Source organism: Haliotis cracherodii, unplaced genomic scaffold, assembly GCF_022045235.1.
Source record: "Haliotis cracherodii isolate W230 unplaced genomic scaffold, xgHalCrac1.p SCAF_23, whole genome shotgun sequence".
Classification (NCBI taxonomy): domain Eukaryota; kingdom Metazoa; phylum Mollusca; class Gastropoda; order Lepetellida; family Haliotidae; genus Haliotis; species Haliotis cracherodii.
The window spans coordinates 6,039,181-6,058,100 of NW_027266279.1; the positions used below are offsets into that span (position 1 = coordinate 6,039,181).

The 18,920-nt window shown below is 41.0% G+C and overlaps 1 protein-coding gene and 1 pseudogene across 2 annotated transcripts in view; one reads left to right on the forward strand and one right to left on the reverse strand.

Annotated features, from left to right (window-relative positions):
• LOC139471868 (phosphatidylinositol 4,5-bisphosphate 3-kinase catalytic subunit beta isoform-like) overlaps window positions 1-18,920 on the forward strand; it is a 57,761-nt gene that overhangs the window by 3,988 nt on the left and 34,853 nt on the right. For both annotated transcript variants that reach the window (XM_071254370.1, XM_071254371.1), the window contains exons 3-8: window positions 10,778-10,873; window positions 12,209-12,341; window positions 13,316-13,416; window positions 14,136-14,261; window positions 14,888-15,064; window positions 16,625-16,694. In XM_071254370.1, coding sequence (XP_071110471.1) covers window positions 10,778-10,873; window positions 12,209-12,341; window positions 13,316-13,416; window positions 14,136-14,261; window positions 14,888-15,064; window positions 16,625-16,694 — 703 coding nt within the window. The remainder of the gene's footprint in view (window positions 1-10,777; window positions 10,874-12,208; window positions 12,342-13,315; window positions 13,417-14,135; window positions 14,262-14,887; window positions 15,065-16,624; window positions 16,695-18,920) is intronic.
• LOC139471887 (uncharacterized protein KIAA1958-like) lies at window positions 1,113-2,911 on the reverse strand (annotated as a pseudogene).

Sequence of the window (18,920 nt, forward strand, 5' to 3'; positions counted from 1 at the left end):
TACCCGGGTACTCGCTGTTGGTGTCAAGAGACAGGTACAAAATGTCCAATTGGGAAAAGTTTGACAGTAGCCGTGGCAAAATGTATTTAGAGACACGTATAAAACGATGTGGTCAACCATACACTGAAGTTGACTGAAGTTTTAGCTTTGTTCAAACATGTATAAGTCAGAAGGAACATGTTCAAAGTCATTAAGAAATTTGAGACCTAAAATTGTCGTGTAACCATGTAGTTATGTATAGTGAATTTTTGTCATGAAACAATATATTACGTGACTAACCAGGGGTCCAGGTAATCTTGTGGGTACCTGGGTCCCACTCAGTACCCACCTGACCCGGGTACCTGAGTTAACCGGCCAGCCCTGCTTGACGTGGTGAAGATACAGGTGGTGAGATGCTAAATCCGTACTTGTAAACCTCTAGTGACGTCACTCTATTGTCTCGCCAGGGTCTTCTTTTAACGACTAAACCTCTACTGGTAGTTTACCGGGCATTCCCAGGGTAATCCCCGGGCATTCCCAGGGTAAGCCCCATGTTTTCTGCAAGAAATCCCAGGAGATTTTCTAATGAAAGCCTGGTTTTTGTCCCGAAGAATACCCTTTGTATTGAATTACCTTTCTGCATGAAAAAAAACAACAGAACAATTCAACATGGCTCAACTATTTACTGATATTAGTTGAAATTGAAATTGAGCGTCACATTTCGATTTAGTTCGTCTTCAGGTCTTTGGTCATCTGCTCTTTTCGGATCAGCTTCTTCACGTGTTGCCAAGTTCATTTTTTTTCGACATACTAAGTATGTCAGAGACCGTTGCCTTTTGGTTGTCTGAAGTTCTCTTGTAATTTCGAACGGCGTCACTCCAATGTCCTGAAACAAATTGTTTTGATTACTGAAAGTATTACACATACATCATACAAATACACTTAAAAACTATTACAGATTCCAAAAACACCAATATTACCATATATATAAATAAAAAAGACCATCTTACTGGTTTGGAAAAAATATTTCTTTGATATGTTATGACTTTTGCTGAATAACAATTTCTTATTACTGCAGGACTAAAATGTTTATCAACCTACCGGTAATTTCGCAAATCATTTGTTCATCAATGTCACCTTGATACAATCGATTGGCTGCCGTTGCTCTCAAGGAATGGTTTGTCTTTTGACGGTAACTTGTAAGGTGTTGTGGCCGATGGCATTTGCAGTATACCAGTCTTTCGACGTTCTAGTCCTTCTTGGAGTGAAGTAGAAGTATTCAGTATGTTGACCAGGTTTGCTGGGGGAAATAAGATAGAAAGGGACACTTGTAATATTTGTTTTTGTGAAACAATGCATTGAATGGGCTGATACTCCACCTTCTGAAAATTTCATTCACAATTTAGAATGTAGTCAAGATTTATATATGGCGATTATCAAATACATAATTCCCAAACCCCTAAATAAACTTAGGTTATACATGCAATATGCATTGGTGTTTTTAACACTTACCACAAAGACCTGTACTTTTCAAAGAGACGCACAAAACATCTATTAGGGTTGTCCGCGTTCTCATACGCTCGAACTTGTTTCGGAACCAGCTTCCTGTGCTTCAGGCCACCGTGATTAGTCTTTCACGCGTCTTCCGTGTAGAGTAGATACTTTCTGCCATTATCGTCAGTGTGGGGACCTGTTATTTGGGGGTTTGAGAACAGCCTCGGCGCTGTATGCTCTCTTCCTCCTCGCAGTGCGAAATGCAAACCTGTGTAAATGTTTTGAAAATGTGTATTTTAGCAAATATGAACAATAATGAAAATTCAGTTAATTATTTCAACAAACTGTTAAACTTTTGTGTTCAAAAAGGTTCACACATTAATATTTCAATTTTATGTGTGAATGAACAAATTCCAATGATTTAGTTAATACTATTTGTAAAAGTGATTTTCAAAGATATAAAGAAAAACAACTGTGTGATTTACTTTACTTACCGGTAAGATAAAGAACCGTATCCACAAGTTGCTGAGGGTCGTCTTCGCCTAATGAACCATTACTCCACAAGCGCTCTTAGTCGTCCATTGATATAGTTTCAGTTTTCTTCCTGGCTGAGCTGCCCAGTCCTTTTTTAGAAAGTTCCTTCATTAAAGCGTCCAGACATGTTCTGCTCTCTTCAAACTGTTGATCCTCAAACAAATTAATGTCCTTTCACCCTTTAAGCCTCAAGCCACTCTGAAGAGCGGTAAACAGTCCATGTACAGTATCCGCCGTGTACTGGGTGCCGTCCAGTTTCCTCGCCTCAAAATGAAATATTTGAAAGCGGTGTTCATAGTAGCAGCTCATTTCGACTACATCCTCTGTCAAGCACTTTTGCGGTAATTCCAAATTGTCCGCAATTGACCGTGACTTGCGTTCTTCTTGCCACCGTTTAAATGTTGAGAATTCCCAGTCATTTTTATAACATGTTGTTCTAGGGACACAGATCTCAATTTTCTTGGCTATTTCACGCTTTGAGAGTGGATCTCCAAAACGGAATTTAAAGTCATCACTTTCCTTGTCTTCTTCAGCACAGGATGCCGATTCTTTAAAAACTGACTGCGTCAGAAATATATCTTTGTCGTCTGAGTCCATCCTCTTCAGTGGAATTCATTCGACTGGCTTGAACCACGTGCGCTCATTGTTACAACGGGCCTGAAGCGCGTGCGTCACGTGCAGCGCGCGGATGTACTCCCCGCGTATTGCAGTTAAACTCTCAACAGTAAATATCAATGAATTCATGTGAATACCAATTAGTAAAATTATTTCTAAATCATATCTTTGATCAGTTCATAAGTGCGATCAAAACTTGCCCTCGGTTCTGTTTGGGAAGTATGCCCTTGGCCTCGGGAAAGGGGGTCGGGGCTATCGGCCCTCCCCCCTTTCCCTCCTCCACGGGCATACTTCCCAAACAAAACCTTGGACGCGGTTTTGATCCTACACGTCACACGTGTGTCGTACAGGGTTGACCTTGTTTTATTCATTTTGATTGGATAACCGTGACCTCTGTCACACCAGGACTACTATTTTCATTCATAATAAATCGTGAGACTTCATTCATTTTGGAACTACAAGGCAGAACTGAAGCAATCTCATGTGAGCAATGGATATTAACAAACACTTTATTAAACCAAACAAGATAGTCACACGCATCAAATTCGGTTTGCAGCCTATATAAGTTTCCAAAGACATTATATAATCAAGCTATATCCATTTACAATGTTCGACTACCATTCAATAGATCGATGGTCCCAATGACTACTCGACTACTTTCGCAACTTCCAATTTGATTTAACGTAAAAGGATAAGCGTGGTGAAATGAAGTCAGTTCAAACTATCTGGACAGATATCTAGACTTACTTGGGATGATCCAGTTGTGCCATCAGTGTCCTCTTCGAAGCGTATTTTGTGGCACTGTTTCGGGAGTTGTTTATTCACAACCAGATCACCTAAAGTGAACATTGCCGATACAAATAATTTAAACAAATCCGTAGAAGTGTGCCTGACTTCTGATTATGTGGCCCAAAATATCCTAAAGGTGAACAATAACATTCCCTATCCTAGCGTAAAACGCTGAGTAGATCACGGTTGTCTTTTCTTATTCCGGTGGTGACCTTGCCCTTTGTTCAAAGCTCTCACTGACATGCAAGCAGACTTGAGAGAGTTGATTTTCACGACTTAAGTAAAGGGTGGTACAGTAAACATGAATGTCTTTGGCGAACACTCTGAATTCTGTGTTATCAAGCTGTTATTGAACCAATGGCTGCCAGGCACCATTGATGTATGATATTCAGAGGTCGCAGTTGTTTCTTACAGCTTATTTCCATGGCTGTTTATTGCAGGCTTCACCACCTTCTCAACAACTTTCCTTGAATCCCTTCCCCTCCTTTCATCCCTCCTCCCCAACTGTCTTCACAGTTTCATGGATATTGAAGCCCCTGTCCCCTCCGTCAGCCAACCAGGATGTCCTTCCCATCCCATGTGTGTAGACCAGGGCTGCAAGGAACACACTATGAGGCCAATATGATTCATATCACGAATGTAGGGTAACGAATACCAATATTAATTCATAAATACAACAAGTCAGCAGTTGATGTATTTTTTGTTATATTCAGTGAAGCAATAATGACATAAATTATTTGACATGGTTTGTTAATTATTAATATATTGTACATTTTTGCTGCACTTATCCAGGTACCAGTATCTGCTCAAATGCAACAAATACCAGTGACCACATTACTGTCAAATTAAATATTATAAGAGTGTTGTTTTTGATGAAATCTATGCATATAATGTGTTCTTATGGATATTTTTAGGTACAGGGTATGTAAATGCACATGATTGCATATTCATATATATTCGATTCTATTTGCAGTGAATAACGAATTCAGTTCATGAATTGATACAGTTCGATTCACTGAATACACAAGTGAATCATATCAGCCCTAATGTAGACTAACATTGGTCCCTGAATTGAAAATATTTATGGACAAAAACAGTTGTTAATTAAAGATTGAAATATAATTTAAAGGAGTCCAGAGACTCTCTTCATTTTCAGATACTGCAGTAATCTAGACTTGCTAAATATCATAGACTTGCATGGGCTGTATTGGATATATTTGTTTCAGGGTCTGCATGACAGACTACCTTGTACGTTAGGTCTGCTGATGCCATGTCAATGAGGCCAGACCTTTTTTTTAATCTTTTTTCTCTGATGTTGATTGTGAAAACTCTCGTTGGTTGGTTGGTTGGTTAAAAAAAAATTATTTAAATATTTTTAAAAATTAGTTGTACAAACATGTTGTCAGTGATACAAAGCCAGAACATTCGTTATTAATATTAACATGATCTGGGAAATGCTTTATTCTCAATTGGGAACGTCTTCTGACATTTGCTGCAGACATGGGTTATTTGTCATGTTGATATCCTGGTAACTAGTGACAGAAACAGGAAGGATTTTTTTAGTTGACCTTGACCTGTTACACGATCAGGATCTGTAAATATACTCCCCTCACGCGACCACATGTATTGACCGAGAATGAGGAAATGAAACTACTAGTTACTGTTTTTTTAGGGACATATCAGAAACTTAATCGCATCCTGAAAACATGTCCTGAAGAGAACAAATAACAAATATGCCGTGGTATACATTGATGTTGTCAAATGGACTTGATATCCAAAGACATGATAGTATGGAGATGAATGTATGTCTGATAATCCATACCAACTTGCGACTGCAATTTTATTGAAGATGCTGACACTTATATGATATATCACACATGTTAATTAGTTGTCAAGAAACGTTATCATTATTATTTGGTGCTGAGCAGCCTGTCAACCAGACAGATCTTGTCAACTCCTGTCAGCCCTCTTCAACCCCTGTCAACCTTTGTAAACCCCCGTCAACTTTTGTGAACTCCCCCATCAACCCCTGTCGACCTTTGTGAACCCCCGTCAACTTTTGTGAACTCCCCCATCAACCCATGTCAACCTTTGTGAACCCCCGTCAACTTTTGTGAACTCCCCCCTCAACCCCTGCAAACTTTTGTGAACTCCCCCCATCAACCCCTGTCAACCTTTGTGAACCCCCGTCAACTTTTGTGAACTCCCCCCTCAACCCCTGCAAACTTTTGTGAACTCCCCCCATCAACCCCTGTCAACCTTTGTGAACCCCCGTCAACTTTTGTGAACTCCCCCATCAACCCCTGTCGACCTTTGTGAACCCCCGTCAACTTTTGTGAACTCCCCCATCAACCCATGTCAACCTTTGTGAACCCCCGTCAACTTTTGTGAACTCCCCCCTCAACCCCTGCAAACTTTTGTGAACTCCCCCCATCAACCCCTGTCAACCTTTGTGAACCCCTGTCAACTTTTGTGAACAACCCCCGTCAATTTTTTTTAACTCCCCCCTCAACCCCTGTCAACTTTTGTGAAACCCTGTCAACCTTTCTGAACTCCCCCCTCAACCCCCGTCAATTTTTGTGAAACCCTGTCAACCTTTGTGAACTCCCCCCTCAACCCCTGTCAACATTTGTGAACTCCCCCCTCAACCCCTGACAACTTTTGTGAAACCCTGTCAACCTTTGTGAACTCCCCCCTCAACCCCAGTCAGCCTTTGTGAACTCCCCCCTCAACCCTTTACAACTTTTGTGAACTCCCCCTCAACCCCCGTCAACTTTTGTGAAACCCTGTCAACATTTGTGAACTCCCCCCTCAACCCCTGTCAACATTTGTGAACCCCTGTCAACATGGTCAAGCAACCATACCAAACAAATGAACCTTAGCTTGTCCACCAACTAATGAAGGTGGACTCAATTAGTTTACAGGCATAATACAACATTCACTCACTAACAGGTTGTTGTTGTTACGAGACAAGTCAACAAGCAGGAAGGAAGTTATATCCTTGTTGGCAACATCCTTGATAATGTTTCAATGACCTATCAAATGTCACTGTGATTTTACATACAAATACGTGGTTGACATGAAACACAGTGTGAATTTACACAGACACATTGTAGGGGCGATCGGGTAGCATAGTGGTTAAAGCGTTCGCTCATCAGGCTGAAGACCCGGGTTCAATTCCCAACATGTGTACAATGTACACTTACTCACTCACATGAACACATTGTAACTTTTCAGATTATTGATCAAATGCATTGTGACACTCCAGTCACAGAAACTCTTTGAAAGAGAACAATGCATTCTCTCATACAATTATATATTTTTCACAGCTTGTCTTGTAAAAACACAAACATGACCTGCCTGACCTGACATCATGACATATTAAAGGGCCACTGATCTAACGCAATTCCCCGGACTGGTTGTTGCCTTTGTTATTGTTTTTTCCCCCGTGAGTACCCGGATAATACGCCACGCAACTGAGCGTGACCAGAGACTGGGCTACCGTCTGCAAGGACCGCTAAATAAACTTGGAGGCTGGAGGCAATATTTGTTTTACGCATTTTTGCATAAACACTGATTGGTTAACTGTGATCTATAAAGATTTCGACAAAGGGCGCATGTTAATTAATTTCTTCAGCCTAAACAAACAGACAAAAAGAACAGCAGAGCATCGGATGTCGTCATTTGGAAATACCCAAGATGGTTATAGTTTAATTGTAAAAAAAGTATCCATGCAGTGAAAGCTTTTTCGGATTTCGGCTTGCGTCGATAATACGATTACTACTCCCTTGTTGTCATTCACGTTTTCTCGTATAACCCTACACTTGTGTATTTGTCGTCATTCACTTGATGCTCAGTTAATGAATTTATTACAGGTACAATTAGTGGTAGCACCACTTAGATTACCTGACAAAGGTGCCCATTTGGCATTTATTGTGTCTGGGGTAATTATTCAATCTAAATCCAGGTTTGAAGTGAGGTGAAAAGTGTGTTATGTAATATGCACGTGGCAGCCCAGCAAGAGATGAATGATCAGTTGATTTACTTTTTTTTGTTAATCAACGGATCGTTCCTAGTCATCAAAGGATTAACAGAAAATACGTTGATTGATTAATCACTGTTATCTTGCACAGTGGATATGTCAAGAGTGAGTGTTTACATGTCTAGGTTTACTAAAACAAAGGGAATACACTCATATCATGGCGTGAAGTGCCGATGTAAAAACAACATACTTTGTTCAAAGGGTTAACTGATAGTACGTTGATTGATTGATCATTGTTACCTATCACTAGGAACCGTGGACGTTATGAAAATAGTTGTCACGTGGGCTTTCTCAGCCGACCATTGAGACTTGACACCTATGTAAAACACCTGAAACAATCCAAGTATATATCTTTTAAAATATTTGATTGTTACTGAGACACGTGACATCGAATAAGTTTCTTTGTACAGCTGCAGACGAGTGGGATATTGTTCCTTTGTGTGGATATTCACGGATACATTCCTCGAACAAGGAAGCTGCCTAAAATTTATACACATAAATTTGGTAGGTTGTAATTATGATATTTGCATTTTGTTTTCCTTCATTTGAACCGATTCGTCTTGGTTGGGAAATTCTTCAATGCGCGATAGACGTTGTTTTCACAGGTCTTTTCCTTTGTAAGCGTGTATATATTACCGTCAATGTGTAAAATGTGATTCCCTCAGGCAATTTATAAAATGTGTAAATATTTCAATCATTTTGACTAAAAAATCTGTCCAGATTGATTAAGACGATCAAAAGGGCCTACAAACATCACAACAGATTATGCTGTAGGATTTGAAGCCAAACAAGATAGAAATGTACTTTTCAACGTAACATTTTCAGTCTCTTGGTGATGACATTAAACATCAAAATGTTTGGAATTCGTTATCATAATAATACAGATGGAAATGTTTTTCAGTCACTTTGTAAAATAACTGAATATTTAGACGTTTAATAAATTTGTTACACATTTGACAGTAAAAAAATATACACACTATAAAAAAAAGCAATGCTCAGGTGAAATATTTACTTTGTGTTGCAAGTCAAAATAGTGTAAACGAAAATCGCAAAATTACCAAGCAAGTGAATTATCAAAACTTCATCACGATTACCGATGCAACCCACAAAGATACCTACATTTCCTTATTATCTCGAAAACTGTATTTCATTTTGTTGATCAATGTGACCATACGCCCTTATTACTACCCATAAAAGTGACTAATGCGCTTACGAATGGCGCAGCAGAGGTGGCGAACTATTCTAGATTTCGGCTATACATCCGGGTACTCACTGGGAAAAAACAATAACAAAGGCAACAACCAGTCCCGGGGAATTGCGTTAGATCAATGCCCCTTTAACAGGGCTCCAGGTACTTTCAGGAGCCACCGAGTACCGTTATTTACTCTCAACTGATTGTTCACAGTTGGGTATTTGGACATGAAGGAGAAGACATTTTTATGTAATAATTCTGCAACAAATGATGTTTCAGGTTACTTCTAATTTGTATTGGGGGCGGTCGGGTAGCCTAGTGGTTAAAACGTTCGCTTGTCACGCCGAGGACCTGGGTTCGATTCCCGATGTGTGAAGCCCATTCTCTTGTCCCCCTGCCACGATATTGCTGGAATATTTCTAAAAGCAGCTTAATATCGTACTCAATCTAATTGGTATCTGTTTGTGTGCTGACTTGAGTGTGCAATGTGTAGCATGAACTTTCAACAGCGATATTTACAATAGGCAAGATGGAATGCCATTTTTATGTATTATCCCCTGCCATAGAGTCCATGTACGCGTCATGCTTGCATTCAGTCAGTAAATAATTCTCTGTGAAGAATTACAGCTACATTTGGTAATTATACAGTGTTGTTGTATACTATTGTCTTTCCTCATGCGTGTATATTCTAAAAAATCTCCATTTTTTTCCGCAACTCCAGCTTATCTGTCGCTCTGTTTGAATATTTTATGTAGCGTCTCGCCTGACTCTGTTTGCACTTCAAGTTATCTCATTGAAAGTGTGATGGCAGTCACAAGATAGACATATTGTCAAGCACTTTTATTTCCTCACAGATAAGTCTTGAAACTTGATAGCTGATAAATATATTGCATGTGTGACTTGTCAGGTGTACTGGTTTTCTCAGCTGAACGTTTGTGAAGGAGCCTCAGCCTTGTGTGATGTACCGGTACAGCTTGTAAACGCCTGTGCTAGTGTCCCACATGACTTGCTGTACCTGTTTCTGTGAAACAACACATGCTTGCCGTTAAAGGCGACAATGCTTGTCGTAAAAGGCGACTAACGGGATCGGGTGGTCAGGCTGGCTGACTTGGTTGCATGTCATCGTATCCCAATTGCGTGGATCGATGCTCATGATGTCAATCACTGGATTGTCTGGTCCAGACTCGATTATTTACAGACCGCCGTCATATAGCTGGAATATTGCTGAGTGCGGTGTTAACCAACCAACCAACCAACCAACCAACCACTCAATGTTGAATGGACATTGATTTCCCATGCAAAACCTATTTTCCACATGAAATAACAGGTGAGGTGAAATTGGGTCTAGCATTGCATTCAAGATTATTGCACTAGTGTGCAAACGTGTGAACGTGCATGCGTGACGGTGTGTGCTTGTACTAGTCCGGACTAATTTCGATTTTATAGTGCAAGCTTACTGAGATACCATGCTGCAGTTTAACATGAATACCCCACTCAGACACAGTAAAAACTGACTCCGCACTGACCAGTCCTTGTTTTAGCCCCTTAATGCCGAGTGCCAGACAGGGTAACAACAAGTACCATCTTTTAACATCTACCACCAGACCACGGAGGTGGTCCATAAAATAAGAACATATTGGACTACACAAATTTGGTTTATGTTATTCACAGGCTACTAATGTCGCTGGTATGTTGATGGAGGCATAAAACAACATTCACTCACTGATAGGCTGCTGCTTGTGTCGACCATGAGATGAAAATATTGAGCTACTCAAATTTGTTTTTATTTCAATCATAAGCAGAAAAAAACATAGATCAAAACAGCATGTCCTTATCGTGAAGATAAGATTATGGTTGAGGACTTGAAAGTCATGGATTTTGATTGTAGGTTTGAATCCCAGATTTTCCCTAATTAGGATCCAGAATTTATAATCATTATCTGCAGAATGCTTTACTAGGAGCTAACTCTATCACTGTCTCTCTCTCTCAAACAGATCACTCACTCACTCACTCACCCACCCACTCACTCACTCACTCACTCACTCACTCACTCACTCACTCACTCACTCACTCACCCACCCACCCACCCACCCACCCACCCACTCACGAACTCACGACTGTCTTATTTTCAGGAGTTGTGGACTGAGGCAGAGAAGTTCCCCCTGTTCAAGTTGTTGAAGAGATCGGACAACTACTGCTTTGTGTGTGTCAACATCAGTGGAGAGCGGGTGGGTACAGTACATTGTTCATTGGTCACATTCTGTGCTTATTCAGCACTATCATGCCATCAGATCAATCATCAATTTGTAATCGGTCTTATCTGACCTCATTTAGTGTTCCCGATACAAAAACAAATGTTAATGGCTTTATTACCGAAATAACATGGTAGCAGAACATGTAACAAGAATTTTGCTGTTAAGCCCTGAAAAGACCTTTGAATCCTTTGAAAAAAACTTTCTGACTTGAAAAGGATATGAACCATTATTAACTCTGCTGTTAAATAACTATATCTGTTTCTTATTGTGCAAAGATACACACCTGTAACTTGATCAGTAACTAATAATGATAGAATGGTGGGTTGACTTTAATTTATATATTGTTGTCCTTATATGTCCTGCCTAACTATGTTGTCATGTTCGGCAGTGACGAGGGACGGGATGAAAATGTTATAATTTATATATTGTGGCCTTGCATTTCCTGCCTAACTATGTTGTCATGTTCGGCAATGAAGAGGGACAGGATGAAAATGTTATAATTTCTATATTGTGGCCTTATATGTCCTGCCTAACTATGTTGTCATGTTCGGCAATGAAGAGGGACAGGATGAAAATGTTATAATTTCTATATTGTGGCCTTATATGTCCTGCCTAACTATGTTGTCATGTTCGGCAATGAAGAGGGACAGGATGAAAATGTCATAATTTCTATATTGTGGCCTTATATGTCCTGCCTAACTATGTTGTCATGTTCGGCAATGAAGAGGGACAGGATGAAAATGTTATAATTTCTATATTGTGGCCTTATATGTCCTGCCTAACTATGTTGTCATGTTCGGCAATGAAGAGGGACAGGATGAAAATGTTATAATTTCTATATTGTGGCCTTATATGTCCTGCCTAACTATGTTGTCATGTTCGGCAATGAAGAGGGACAGGATGAAAATGTCATAATTTCTATATTGTGGCCTTATATGTCCGGCCTAACTATGTTGTCATGTTCGGCAATGAAGAGGGACGGGATGACTATGTTATAATTTCTATATTGTGGCCTTATATGTCCTGCCTAACTATGTTGTCATGTTCGGCAATGAAGAGGGACAGGATGAAAATGTTATAATTTATATATTGTGGCCTTACATTTCTTGCCTAACTATGTTGTCATGTTCGACAATGAAGAGGGACAGGATGAAAATGTTATAATTTATATATTGTGGCCTTATATGTCCTGCCTAACTATGTTGTCATGTTCGGCAATGAAGAGGGACAGGATGAAAATGTTATAATTTCTATATTGTGGCCTTATATGTCCTGCCTAACTATGTTGTCATGTTCGGTGGTGTTCAGGAGGAAATTCTAGATGAGAGTCAGTGCCTACATGATGTACGACCATACAGCGCCTTCCTCAAGCTGGTGGAGAGAGAGGGCGACGAGCGACACAAGACCCTTGTCAGGAATATCAACAGTCTCATTGGGAAAGGTAAATTGAGATTATTAGCCAGTTATTGAGCGAGTTGTCTGTTGCAGATACAAGAGTCCTGCACTTTGTCCGTGTGATTTGAGTGAGCTGCCTATTGCTGATACTTGTGTCATGCACTTTGTCCGTGTGATTTGAGCGAGCTGTCTATTGCTGATACTTGTGTCATGCACTTTGTCCGTGTGATTTGAGCGAGTCGTCTATTGCTGATACTTGTGTCATGCACTTTGTCCGTGTGATTTGAGCGAGCTGTCTATTGCTGATACTTGTGTCATGCACTTTGTCCGTGTGATTTGAGCGAGTCATCTATTTCTGATACTTGTGTCATGCACTTTGTCCGTGTGATTTGAGCGAGTCGTCTATTGCTGATACTTGTGTCATGCACTTTGTCCTTGTGATTTGAGCGAGCTGTCTATTGCTGATACTTGTGTTATGCACTTTGTCCGTGTGATTTGAGCGAGTCATCTATTTCTGATACTTGTGTCATGCACTTTGTCCGTGTGATTTGAGCGAGTCGTCTATTGCTGATACTTGTGTCATGCACTTTGTCCTTGTGATTTGAGCGAGCTGTCTATTGCAGATACTTGTGTTATGCACTTTGTCCGTGTGATTTGAGCGAGTCATCTATTTCTGATACTTGTGTCATGCACTTTGTCCGTGTGATTTGAGCGAGTCGTCTATTGCTGATACTTGTGTCATGCACTTTGTCCGTGTGATTTGAGCGAGTTGTCTATTGCAGATACTTGTGTCATGCACTTTGTCCGTGTGATTTGAGCGAATTGTCTATTGCTGATATTTGAGTGAGTTGTCTATTGCAGATCCTAGTGTCATGCACTTTGTCCGTATGATTTGAGCGAGCTGTCTATTGCAGATCCTAGTGTCATGCACTTTGTCCATCTGATTTGAGCGAGCTGTCTATTGCAGATCCTAGTGTCATGCACTTTGTCCGTATGATTTGAGCGAGTTGTCTATTGCAGATCCGCAGAATGTGGAGGCGTGGCAGTCGGCAGAAGTGGCCGACTTCCGGTCCACCATGAGGCAGATGTGTGAGAAGATTGTTCAGGACAGGAATGATAAGGTTTGGAATGTTCCTGTGCACACTTTACTTAAATTTTTTGATACAGACCTTTGCTAACTCACTTGTGTAGCTCAGTAATTTGGGGGTTGGGGTGGGGGCCATTAATTTGTTTTGTTTGGTCAGTTGTCTGTGTGTACTGAGGTTTTTGTGGGAATATATGATTAGGTTAATGAAATACAAGAACTGGTTCTCATGCAGTGGCTTTACATCTCTTATATCAATAGGAGAGGTGCAGCGCAAAGTATGATTTTGATAAGTGGATTTTTTAGAGAAATACCGTATTCGACGTAACTAGTGCCCAGGGCGCTCTCAAAATTAGGAATAGGGGGCGCTTATTAGAATATTATTTTGAGTTGAAAGATCGTAAATTTCGTGGTTTATGCTAACAGCCTGAAATGTTTACATACGACAGATATATTTTTCAAGAATTTAATTGCCCATAATTAAGGGTGATATAACACAAGAGTGAGTATTATTGACGAATAAATAAGTAATGTGTACATTGATCAATCGGAAGGGGTGCTGATTGGGATTGTTCATTCGCCAATATATTAGCAAATATCGCTGTGGGTGCTTATTAGAGCAGGGCGCTTATTACGTCGAATACGGTATTGCTTTTTTCATGTTTTGACTCGGGGGTACTAGTGAGCCCTGTTCATTTTTTGCCTTGTTTGTTTCAGTCTTAAATGTTTTCATTAGCTTATATTTACATGTTTTAGGGATGGTTTGAAGCATTGATGTACAAATTCCCTCCACGTCTGCGGCCCAAGGTGGATCTCCCCAGCAAGATCGCAGACAAACTCAATAACAACATCATGGTGGAAGTCGTCATTGAAGAGTCCAAGGTGATCAGCTTAGTGGGTGTCGCTTGTCATGTTCCAGGGGGGGTGAGGTAGCCCCATGGTGAAGCCCATTTGTGGTATCCCTTCAGTTATATTGATGGAATATTGCTAAAAGCGGCGAAAAAACCATAATCACTCACTCACTCACTCACTCACTCACTCACTCACTCTGGGGCTGGTCCACTGGGGCTGGTCCACTGGATCTGGTCACTGGGGCTTGTCCACTGTATCTGGTCACTGGGGCTGGTCCACTGGATCTGGTCCACTGGGGCTGGTCACTGGATCTGGTCACTGGGGCTGGTCCACTGGATCTGGTCACTGGGGCTGGTCCACTGGGGCTGGTCACTGGAGCTTGTCCACTGTATCTGGTCACTGGGGCTGGTCCACAGGATCTGGTCACTGGGGTTTTGGTGAATGTGATCTGAGATTGTGGAGATAGAATCTTGTTTGTCGGTTGATCTGTGTCGTTCTGTGATGCAAATGTTGAGGGGTCAAGATGTTTCTCTTACATATGATTCTTGACAGCAGCATTTGATCTTGTAGACTGTGCCTCTAGGTTGGGGTTGGCTATTGTGGCTTTTCCATTTGAGCCAATTGACTCTCTCTGACCTCTCACGACATTGTTCCAGAGCACATTCACGATCCGTCTGCCCGGCTTGTGTAGACCTTCCGAACTGATCCAGTTGGTGCTGGTGAAGTTGTCTCGCTCCGGGAACCTCGTAGATGAGCCGGAACAGTATCTCCTCAAGTCCTTCGGTATAGAGGAGTACATATATGGCGTGAAATATCCCCTCCAACAATATAAGGTAAGGAGCAGGGAGGGGAGGACATTGATGGCTTTTAGTTTTTAAACTGATAAAAATCACTGTCTGATGATATGTTTTGCGAAAGTCATCCTATATTTTCCGGAATATTTTATTATCATGATTATGATAAATGCCTTGGACCCATTCGCCATCAGAGTTTTGTTTGGAAGTGGTGTTACTGTAGTGTATTTGTAGAACTGTAGGGGGCACGGGTGGCCCAGTCGTCTAAGGCGCCGTGATTCGCTGTGCAGAGTTGCGTCCTTGGGCATGCCAGAAACCTATGATTGTGGGTTCGAATCCCGGTTTGCCCCGATTATGTTTCTAGGTTTGTCAGCACCATACCCATGCTCGTGGGTTTCACCGAAGTGGTAAACGTCTGAGACCTGCATCACTTCGGGCTTGCCCCCCACATTAAGCTGCCACGCTGTGATATAAATGGAATACTGTTTAAAGCGGCGTTAAACCCAACTCACTCACTCACTGTAGGACTGCATATCATGCTCGTGTACTTGTACGACCCGCACCTGAACTGGGAGGAACAGCAAGCAAAAGACGTCTGGTTTGAACAATGATTTATTTGTAACTGACACGAGGTACACGGTGATGACGTCACTTCTAATTCTGGAGAACGTGACGTCATTGCGTAATAGTGGCACATTGGCGCTCACATAATGTAAACAAACCTAACACAACACTTACCGTCTCTGTTTCCCAGATCATTAACCTAGCTTCGAATATCTCTCTCTCATGACTAATTTGAGTGGACAGATATTTTTAGCATCACGTCAATCAAGTCGAAGTCAAAATGAATCTGTGGTTGCTAATGGGTCGTGGTATTTATCATTATTGAATGGGGTATAGCATCCTGGATTATAGACGGTAAAGCTGTTAAACTCCTGGTTTAGCAATGGTGGTCCAGACTTCATTGTTCAGAGGGGCGGTCAGTAGCCTAGTCGTTAAAGCGTTCGCTCATCTCGCCGAAGACCCAGGTTAGATTCCCGACATGGGTACAATGTGTGAAGCCCATTTCTGGTGTCCCCCACTGTGTTATTGCTGGAATATTGCTAAAAGCTGCGTAAAACCATACTCACTCACTCATTGTTCAGAGGACACCTTGATATAGTTGGATTAGTGTTGACTATGATACAAACAACATTATGTGAGATTATACAGTTGAACCTCGGGGTATCCGGACATGGTTGCAAATGTAAACTTTGAAGGTTTGTTTTAACGAACTTCGGAACTGTCTAAATGCAATAAATACTAGAAAAACATTGGGATTGCTTTAACCTCGGTGTCGTGATTTACCTATGACATAAGTCCCTGCGGTATGTTCTGATTACTTGAAATGGCAGTAAACATGGTAAAGGAAAGTAGGTGATTTTTGCTTGACCTTGCATCAGCAATGTGGCATGTATTTGTGGCAAGGCCAGTGAAGGGACTGGTTCTGTTTTTGTATGTACTTGTGAATTCTTTTCAAGTTTTTCTTGCATGTTTGCATTTGTGAAAAATTGTTTTCGGCAGACTAGAAAATATGTCTTTGTTTTGTATATTTTTCAGTATGTGTACCAGTGCCTTGTGAAGAACACTGCCCCCCAGTTTCTGTTGGTTGCCAGGGAAACCGTTATAGGTGATGTACTGTATTATGGATGTTGATTATTCCTTAATTGTATTTGTGGATATGCATCTGCATGGAGAGTGGCAGGTCGATGGTTTGATGAACATAACCCCGTATTTGGGCTGGGATGAGTCCAAATTTACAACCCAGGTGCCCACTGTAGGTCTCAAGAGAAAGGTACAAAATGTCCGATTGGGAATTAGTTTTACCATAGCCCTGGCAAAACGTATTTAGATACATGTATTAACCAATCTGGTCATTTATACACTGAAGTTGGCTAAAGTTATATCTTTACTCAACCATAGAAAAATCAGAAGGAATGATAATTTTGGTCATTAAACGTTGTATCACATGACTAACCACGGGTGTGGGTAGTCCTCTGAGTACCCGGGTCCCACTCAGTACCCACCCGACCCGGGTACCCAAGTTACCAGTCTCAGCCCTACCGCGTATCAAACCAAAAGTCGTTAAAAGATGGTACTTGTTGTTACCCTGCTTGGCCCTTGGCATTAAGGGGCTAAAACAAGGAGTGGTCGGCTTGGAGTCAGTATACTGTGTCTGAGAGGGGTATCCAAGTTAAACTGCAGCAAGTTATCTGAGTGGGCTAACACTAAAACCGGCATTTGTCCAGACTAGTACAAACATGCACACGCACACACACACGCACACGCACACGCACACGCACATGCACACGCACACACACACCAGGGCTCGATTTAAGGAACTTGATGTGACATGTACACATGAAAAGCCAGTTGCACCAGACATAACCAGTCTGCACCCTGGTCCCATACATTTATCCAAGATGAAACATGGATACATAAACTAGTCTAAGTAGGATACTCCCAGATGTCTGATGACTGTGTCATGTGTAATTAATTACACATATCTCAGGGATTGGTCACTTAGTAGGCAGGTGGCAGTAGGGTAAATAAAGCTAACGAAGTGTTAGGTACTAAATGTGTTCACAGTTCTTTTTGTGTGGACAAGTAAGGGTTGGTCACAAATTTGAAAAAAAAAATAACATGCTTTTGATGCACGTAGACATAGATATTCGGTTTCATTATTTAATAATGGGTTGCACTGGTGCATTTTTTGTTTTTCTAATGCCAGACATGCGTCACTGTTTAAGTGGGATAATCTTGATTGTGACGTAAAACCCCATTTGATCTCACCTTGTCAACTCCATCTTTCTCCTGCTGGTGAAACTTTAAACAACTTCATGAAGAAGAAATGTGGAATATTTTTAGTCATTGCTGTTTATTAGAACATGATTTAGAACCCAGTGGTCAAGGAGCTGCAACTGGCCGTCCTGAGTGGTCCCAGATATAGACCACAATATAACGATCTTGACAGAGGTCACCATATTGTAGCTTTCCTTACCACATTACTTTAACATGTTGTTATATCTCACGTAAGAATCTTGCTATTCCCTTGGTTAATCTGAACCTCGTGATAAGACAATACATTTCCATGTAGTCCCCCAAATCATTTGACTGACACTGACCTCAACTATTGGCTCATCATATCATCAGTATTGAACTGTCATGTGATGAATACTGACTTGTCTGCCAGAAAACAAGATGGCGTCGGGTACTAAAATTTCAAGGTTCGCGGCTATGTTGTTGTAATCAAAGATGTACATGGATATATATATATATATACATCCTTGAATGAAATGGGATGTTAAAAGGCTTCATAAACTTTAAATGGAATTTCGGCATTACTAAACAAAACGATACTCTTTACGAGGTCGATATGTAAAAAACAAGAACCCAAGGACACGGACCCGAGTGGTCTCACACCTTTTTTTCACATATTGTCCTCTTCAAAAGTAATTACTTGTGTGATATGGCAGGAAATAAAATAGAGTCCCAAGCACAGTAACCCCAAACCACACACCAGCTCAGCTTCCCACGGGGACCTGGGTGATAATAGGCCCCCAGCACTTTAGTGTTTAGACGTAAGAGGTGACTATTTTGGATCAAGATGTCCTTTGAATTGATTGTTTGTTTTCTTGTTTGTATTTTTGCTTGATATTTAATACCACACTCAGAAAAATTCTAGCTTTAGGACAGTGGTCTGTAAATAATCAAGTCTGGACCAGACAATCCAGAGAATGACATCATGAACATTGATCTACACAATTTTGATACGATGAGATGCATCAACCAAGTCAGCGAGTCTGACCACTCGTTTCTTACTACCAGCATGGTTTGCTGAAGACTGATTCTTCCA